Source organism: Centruroides sculpturatus, unplaced genomic scaffold (assembly GCF_000671375.1).
Source record: "Centruroides sculpturatus isolate CEXI.00-Female unplaced genomic scaffold, Cexi_2.0 scaffold1074, whole genome shotgun sequence".
In the NCBI taxonomy this organism is placed as follows: domain Eukaryota; kingdom Metazoa; phylum Arthropoda; class Arachnida; order Scorpiones; family Buthidae; genus Centruroides; species Centruroides sculpturatus.
Genome location: NW_019385359.1, coordinates 46,740 through 55,208, shown reverse-complemented (window position 1 = coordinate 55,208; position 8,469 = coordinate 46,740). Strand labels below are relative to the sequence as shown.

At 47.4% G+C, this 8,469-nt stretch overlaps 1 protein-coding gene across 1 annotated transcript in view; it reads left to right on the top strand.

Moving 5' to 3' along the window:
* LOC111638082 (translationally-controlled tumor protein homolog) overlaps window positions 1-8,469 on the top strand; it is a 37,257-nt gene that overhangs the window by 25,111 nt on the left and 3,677 nt on the right. The window contains exons 3-5 of the mRNA XM_023383710.1: window positions 639-820; window positions 916-1,037; window positions 1,118-1,230. Coding sequence (XP_023239478.1) covers window positions 639-820; window positions 916-1,037; window positions 1,118-1,230 — 417 coding nt within the window. The remainder of the gene's footprint in view (window positions 1-638; window positions 821-915; window positions 1,038-1,117; window positions 1,231-8,469) is intronic.

The following is an 8,469-nucleotide window of genomic DNA, read 5'->3' as shown; positions in this document are numbered from 1 at the left end:
TTTTTTGCTTCTACGATTCACGATACATTCGCAATCGTGTATGCCACTAATGTCAAATGGGACTATTTTGTACGGGTAACTACACCACCACCGCATTTTTTATTAATTTTTTTTTCACACAACAGAATTTTGATCTTTTAAATTGAAATACCTGATTAAAGGGTGGCCGAAATTTTTCTCCGCCCCGGGCGGCTAACACCCACGGTACGCCACTGCGCATCTGAACTCGTCTATCAAAAAATTGGCGCATGGTATGCAAAAGGTTGGCCACCCCTGCTCTATGCCTTCATAAAGGACGTACTTTTCCTTTGTTTAAGGGTATTTGGGCAGTTTATTCTCTGTTGTATTCTCAAGTAAACAATACATACAAGTACAGTACAGTATTTTCTGAGGAAACACTCGTACTTATTTTTTTTAACCCCATTCCCGATAACCCGGCATTTTCACAAACTCGGCTACCTTTCGGTCCACATTAGACCGAGTTTTCGAGGTTCTACTGTATTAGTTTAAAGCTCTTAATAAACTTTGACGATGTGAAATTATACCAAATTATTGATTATAGAATGTATAGTTTAACAAATTCACTGCAAATTTTATGAATTTCCTTTATGATTAAATTAATAATTTGAAATTTTTAGCACATCTCCAGAAAACAAGGAGATATTCAGTTAGATGGAGCAAATCCATCTGCTGAAGAAGTTGATGAGGGAACAGATGAATATGTAGAAAGTGGATTAGATTTGGTGCTCAATCAAAGACTTGTAGAAACTGGATTCTCCAAAAATGATTATAAAAATTATCTGAAAAGTTACACCAAAATGTAAGTGTTAATAAAATGAGATGTTGCAATTTAAATCTGTATGATATGATATGATATGAGAATTAAGTTTAACTTTTTTTTTTTTTTTTCTTAAGGCTTCAAGATAAATGGAAAGAAGTTGGTAAAACTGATGATGAAATCAATCATGCTAAAGCCAAAATTACAGAAGCGGTAAAAAAAATTTTACCAAAATTGAGTGAGGTCCAGTTCTTCTTAGGTAGGTTATGTAAATGTTTATATATTTTTAATTTGAAAAGTGAAATTGAAGAATAAATTAATGAACATTAATTTTTTTAGGTGAAAGTTCCAATCCTGATGGTATGGTAGCTATCTTGGAGTATCGGGATGATGGAAATGGTGAGAAGCCCTTCATGATGTTTATGAAACATGGATTGGAAGAAGAGAAAGTAGTAAGTATATTTTTCACTTTTGTAAACAAAAACTTTCCACTATTAAGTTTTTGATTTAATATATAGGTAATAGTAATGATTGTTACTATCAAATTACATTTATAAACTGTTGTAAATATGCTGCAGAAGCTATTAAAATTCATTAGCATAAACTTCATTTTTTAATGTTACAACACACGTTTGTGAATCAAAACAAATATACATTGCTCAGATTAATAAAAGTACACTATTACTTTTTAGGTTTTAATTGTTAAAATAGTTTGAACTAACTGATTTTAAAAATTAAGTTCAGATTAGTAAAAATGAACTGCATCAGCCTCTATCATTTGTTTAGTGTGTTAAATACGCATGTAAGGATACAGTATCAAAATTTGCAGCAAGCAAAATTTTGTAATAAATTATGGAACATTTTAATAAGAGTTGTTGGTGACTTAATTTTATCTTGTGATTTATAAAATGTGCTGACCAAATCCTGTAATTAAAACATTACTAAACTTATTTGCAGTTTCTCTTACATATTAAGTGCTTATAAGAAAAAAAAGACAGAACATTTAACTTATACAATCTTGTTGCTTTTTGTTGTTCACTAATGTATCCTGTTTAAGTACTCATGTTTGGGCTGCTGAATTAATGTACTGTACTTATAAGTAGTACCTAATTTAGGAGAAAAGCACAATGTACAAATATGCATAGAATAATGCATGTGGAGTAAATTAGGATAAGAGAGGAGAGTGCCTTTTGTAATTTCTCTCACTGTATTTAGCTCAACTTTTTAATCTCTTATTATTTGATGGCAGTGTTCAGATTTTTACCAGGTGAACAGCTTACCTGAGCTAAGATTTTTTCTATTATCTACTACTTTGCATATTAGGAAAAAAAATAGCCATTTAGATAACATATTAAAACTTTGTTAAACACAACAAATTCTTCAATTAATTAAAATATCTATAACCATAAGGCAGATAATAGGAAGGGCTTATCACACCAATGATAATGGGCACAAATGCTCAAGAATCAAAGTAAAAATTTAATAAAACAAAAAGGGGGTACAATAAGATGATTACATAAGTATAAAAACCGTAAAAATCCAAAATGCATTTCGGACTATTTTCGAATGGAAAAATAGTCCGTCATCAGTTGGTAATAGCGAGAGGTCTTAATATACTTAAAATTATACAAGGTGAAAAAATATGAAATTTAAAATTAATCTTAAAACTATGCCTAAAACTATACAATATAAAGATGAAACCATCGCCATGACTGTATGAGCAGTAAGCATTATCAATGTAGACAGGATTAACATTTCTTCNTGAATACATCGACTCTCCCCCTGAGTCTGGCTGGGTACTTCCGATTACAATGCATTGCCTCTAGTCCTTCTACTGTAGTTCTGTAGAAGGCCGCCTCTTGGCTGACTACCAAGGGCAGCGGGAGCAGCCCGGCCAAGACCAGGGCCGCATCCGTAGACACAGATCTGTAAGCTCTCGTGACCCGCAGGGCAGCGGGCCTTTGGATCGTGAGCAGTGTCCTGCTCATCTTGACATTGGCGGTGTCCTTCCACCAAACTCCGCAGGCATAGCAGATCACTCGCTCCACACACCTCTTGTAGATAGTGCGGAGCGCTTCTCCACCTAAGCCATAATCCTGTCTAGCTAGCCTTGATAGTGCTGCTATCATGAGGTTCGTCTTTTCACGGACGTTCCTCAGATGGGGCGTCCAGCATAGTGTCTGATCGATGGTAACACCGAGGTACTTAATCTCGTTCACCCTTCTGATGGGGTTTCCCCGTATCCGGTATATTGGTCGGCGGGCCAACACTCCAGACCGGGCCACCGTCAGGGCCTCCGATTTCTCGGGGCTGAACGAGAGCTTGTGCAGCTCTCCCCAACGAACGAGTTGTTCTATTGCTTCGTTGCCGCGACTCTCCATGTCGCTTCGGCTGTAGCCGGCAACTACTAACAACAGATCGTCTGCATATGCCTGCAGCTGGACGTCGTCCGGTAGGACTAGTCGCAGCGCCGTGTCCGCTAGGATGTTCCAAAGCAAAGGCCCGATACAGGATCCTTGGGGGCATCCCCTCTCCAGTATCTTCGTTTGTCTTGAGCTTGGCGTCTCATATATCACCTCGCGGTCGCTCAGGAAACTCCTGGAAAGCGATACAAGGGTGGTCGGCAGGTTCGCCTTCCGCAGTTCACTCACTATGGATGGCCACCAGACATTGTCAAAAGCCCCCGCGACGTCCATCGAAATGAGCGACGTGTGGAGCCCCTGCCGGCGGTTCTGGCGAACCAGAGAAACCGCACGATGTAGCGCCTGGCAGGTAGACAAGTCCGGCCGGAATCCATATTGTTGTGGGTGTAACAGCCCTTTCCGCTTTAGATGGTAATATATTCTGTCACTAAGGATTCTATCAAGAACCTTCCCTAGGACAGGCAAGAGACTGATCGGTCTGTACGACTTCGGTTCATCCTTCGGGCGCCTCTCCTTATGAATAAACACAAGTCGCGCCCGCTTCCACAACTTTGGGAAATGACCCAGTTGCAGACACATCTGATATAGTCCACGGAGCAGGCCAGGACGTTCGTGTTGTAGAACTTGTACCATTTCGGCCGTGATCCCATCAACGCCAGGTGCCTTCTTCTTTCTTAGCGTACCCACGACGTGGGCCACCTCGGATTCAGACACTGGCACGGGTAACTCGGCCTCAGGAACGGGCAGCTCCGCGTCACTTCGAAGCCGCCTCTGCTCCTCGGTATCATCGGACCGCTCATCACACGGAAAGTGCGAGTGGAGCAGCACCTGTATCGATTCCTCCTGTGTGGAGGTTAGGGTACCGTCAGGCTTTTTCATGGCCCCCAAGACCGTACTACGCTTTAGTTTGCCCACCGCTAGCTTGTAGGGTAGACAGAACGGGTTATTGTCACTAACTTCCTTACAGAAACTGAGCCATGAGGTCTTTTTCGCATTGTTCAAGTTGCGCTTGTACTCAGTATTGGCCTTCTGGAACTCCAGTTTCCTTGTAGCCCGAAGGTCGTTGTCCCTGCATCGTTGAAAGCGTCGGCGGAGCGCCCTGACACGCTTCCGAAGGACACTCAGCTCCTGGGTCCACCAGGGAACTGACCGGTGTTTGTGGGGCCGCCTTTGCGCGAGTGTGCAGTCTCCTGCTCCTCTGACCGCATTGGTTAAGTTCTCCACCACATTCTCCAGGTCCTCGACACTCTCAACCTTAGAGACTTGAGTGACGATATCGGCTGTCTTTTCTTTGAGGCATTTGCTAAAACGATCGCGGTTTCCGGCGGTCAGCTTGTAGCGGCAGCTCGGCCAGGCAATCGAGCCGCTCAACACCTCAAAAGAGATGAAGCGATGATCGCTACAGCTTTCCGCACCGATCGTTTCCCACTGTGAGGTCAGTCTCAGCATAGCTCCACTAACAATAGTCAGATCAATCCAGCTCTCGCCGTTACAGTTCGAGAAGGTAGCAATCCCAAACGGATCGTTCAGGATATGCATACCCCACCCCTCCACCGTCTCCTTCATCATGTTCCCGTCCGGATCGTCCACGGGGGATCCCCACAGCGAGTGTTTGGCGTTAAAGTCCCCAGCCAAGACAACTCTACCGCGGGGCGGGACAACCCTTTCGAGTTCAATTAGAAAGTCTCCCAGATTAAGTGACGGGGGGCGATAAGCGGATATCACCGTCCAAGCACATGAAGGCGACCGTATTTCTACGGCCACCACGAGAGGAGAGATGTGGACAGCATACGCATCAACATCCCTTCGTGTAAAAATTACTGCAGCTCGACAGTCGTCACCTTCTTGGGCAAAAGCGCTCCATTGTAATGAAAGACCACCAACTTTTCCAAACACTAGGTACGGCTCTTGGAGCAGGATGATATCAACCTCCCGCTCCGCCACTTCCACCTGTAATTGGGCGGTTGCGGCTCGGCACTTCTCAGCGTTGAACTGCAATATTTTGCAGCCGCACTCGTCATTCCGCTGTGTGTAAGAGAAAGCGGATTTTGGCATGAGGCACTAACTCTTTACTGACCAAAGTCAGTTCGGGCCTGAGCTCTTTCGAGCTCCCGCGTGTAACACGGGCAGCTGGCACTCATTGCTGAGTGGACGGTCCCCAGCTGCAGGCCGAACTTCCTATTTGCTTTGGTGCAGTTAATGCACTTCGGCATAGTGGCTTTGCACTCCTTATAGGAGTGGCCCTCACCACATTTGCTACAAGATTGGGCTCCCGCCGAGCAGCCCTTTGCTACGTGGTTGAAGCCGTAGCACTTGTAGCACCGGGTGATTGCTAAATATCCCTTCACCCGGTTGCGAGTCCACCCAACGTGTAATTTCCCCTTTTTCAGGAGCTCGTGGTAGACCATCGGGGAGGCCTCTAGAACCCAATTGACAAGGCCTCCCTTTCCCTTAAGAGGGAAACGAGGTTGGAGTGCCCCAGGCTCCACCTCGACGCTATTTTGCTTGGTTATAGTCTCCACGAGGGACTCACGCTTGATGTCTGGGCTGACATCGAAGATAATGACCCTAGGCCTGCGCTTCTGGGGCAGTCGACACTCGACAGCTTCCTTCAGCGCGGCCGGGCCTTCCGTCAACTCCTTTGATAATTTAACCACATCTTGGTGTCTATTCACCTCTACCAAGATGCCGTTATTCTTAACTTTGCGCACGTTTTTAATACCGACTCCCAACATTGTCGGATTAACGTGCGTCTTTACTAGTTCGCGCGTACGCTCACTAGTCATCGATTTGTCCCGAGGGTAGACCAGGAGCGTGTGCTCCGTGGAGAGAACCCTCTTTGGCTTGGCGGTCGGTGCCCGTGGTCCCTCTTGGTTAAATGCTGGGACCGGACGGGCGGCAATGGCAGCGTACGAAGCGCTACCAGCCTTGGCCGCCTTGCCGTCTTTTACAGCAGTAGAAAGCGTGGCGGGAGGCTTTCGGCCTCCCATGACCTCTTTCAAGGTCCGGTTTTCGGCCCGGAGAGAGGCTATCTCCATCTCCTGAGCGTTATTGATCGACGCCATCTTATTAAAAAGATAATAGATGGTAGCACAGGTGGATTTTTGGCACCTGTTGTCGGTTTTCCCAAGGAGCTTTGTCAGCTGCTTGTAAACCCCATCTAGTGCAGTGCGTCGATCCTCGACCGTCTCAAGCTTCTCCTGTATTCCTACAGGCGCCGACGACGGTGTTTCAGCTTTGGCGGCCGGACTTATTTTCCCGGCCACCGCTGCGGTAGGGTTCTTCTTGGGCTTTGATTGAGCCTTTGACCCACCTTTGTTTTTGGAGGAAGGTTTCCCCTCCTCCACGGTCGCCGCAGCTTTGGCAGGTTCCCCCGTTGGCTTGTCGCCTTCAAGTTTGCCTGCTTTGGCTTTGGCCGCCTTTGCCCGCTTTTCCCTTCTCCTTGACTTAGAGTTGGAAGGCACGGGCTTCCACTCGCTCTCCTCACCTGAGGTAGCGGAGTCAAAAATGTCTCCCGACTTGGAGCTAGACGAGTCTGAATCAGACTCGCTGCCCTCGAGGGGGATCGATACTACTATGGTATCTGTTTGCCCATCCCGCTTGGGCTCGTGTGTTTGATCATCAGCGGGCTTGCGCGAGCGCAAAGTCCGCCTCTCTTGTGGCATAGCGTTCGTCCTTTCGCTTGCTTCCACACGGTCTCCCTCCTGTTCTTTGCCTACTTGATCACGCAAGACATCAGTAGTAACGTCCGCACTAGACGCACTCCTAACACATTCGCTCATATTTTTGCCTTTTGTCATCATTATAAGTAAAGTAAAATAAGAGGGGATTAGGGTGAACTCGACCTTTCACGGGTGCCCTGAATCCGTTCGAGAGTCAGGGTATGCGTTTAAGAGCCGGCTCTGACTTCGGACTTACTGAGGGCTCATTTTGGCCCTCTTATTGCCGGGTCGTCACTGCTTGGCCCGCTGCCGGGACAGCTACCCATTTAAATGGCCTCCTACCCAAGGTCGCCCCAGCCCGGCTGGTTGCTCGGCTTGGGCCGCCCCATCATCCCTACTAGGAGACGCTCTTCCCGCTTCTAGTCCTCCGAGTTCATATACGGCCATCCAACGCATCGTCAGGCCTTTAAGCACCACTCCCCCCCAAGGACATAAGGAAGTTGGCCCTATGTCCGAGGAGTGGCTCTGCCGACTGCCCGTCAGGATAGACACCAGCTAGCAGGGTCCTACAATCCACTGTAGGCGCTACCCCCCTGGCCACCAGCGAGGCTTCGGCAACGGGAGTACGACTCCTCGCCCCACTGGCTTCGGCATGCAGGCCGTGGCCCCCAAGCCAGCACCGGGTGTGCGAAGCCCGGTCTTCCTCTTGGGAAGCTGGTTCTTCTTTTACCGGACAGAAGGAGCTTTACGTGGTCTGCGTTACCACGGGCTAAGGCTAAGTCGACTGCATTCAACCGCCTTTTGGCGTGAAACATCGGCCCCGTGCCACTGGGTGGATGCGGGAGTTCGCTTTGTGTGTCTCAGATCCCAGAGGGTGCGGATTGTCAGATTTATGGCCTCCAGTCACTGTACCGACGCGGAGTTTGAATCCAGAAGTTTCGGCGTCCACTGCATGCTCCAATGTGTATTATCAGGGACATAACCCATCGGCCCGGGGTACAATGTGCATCTCGCTACAAGCAGACAATTTAACCGTCGCGAGTAGGGGGACTCGGGACTGTTTGCTGTAGCAAAGAGTCCCTACCACGTTACAGCAGCGCCCCTATTGAGTGCCATCACACCGCAGGCCAGTGAGTGCTTACGCTTCCGTCGGCAGTGCTACCAACTTCCATCAGCTACTGCTAACTTCCATCAGACAAACCCAATAGACTACACGTTGCATATCTCGTCCAAAGACAAGTCCTCCTTAGGTACCGTATTAGCGACGGTTACAGCGACCATCCCCCAGCTCCGGACTTATTGAGGGCTCGTTTTGGCCCTCTTGTTGCTGATACCATTAGGGATAGCCCCGTGCCTCGATCGCACCAGTCTCCCTTTTGTTTTGATGTGAGTCTGCATGCCACAATGCCAATTAGCAGCTCTAGTAGCCGTCTGTTCCAACGGGGATAGGTTCCAGATTAGGGAGACATTCAAAAACCCCGCCGGAGTCGCCCCCACCTTAGGGCGACAATCGGACAGCAAGCTATTAAAAGGCTTGGTACACAGACCCAAAGCCTAAGATGTAATAACGCCTCTGGAACTTTCGGCTCGAGTCGTAAGACTCCAT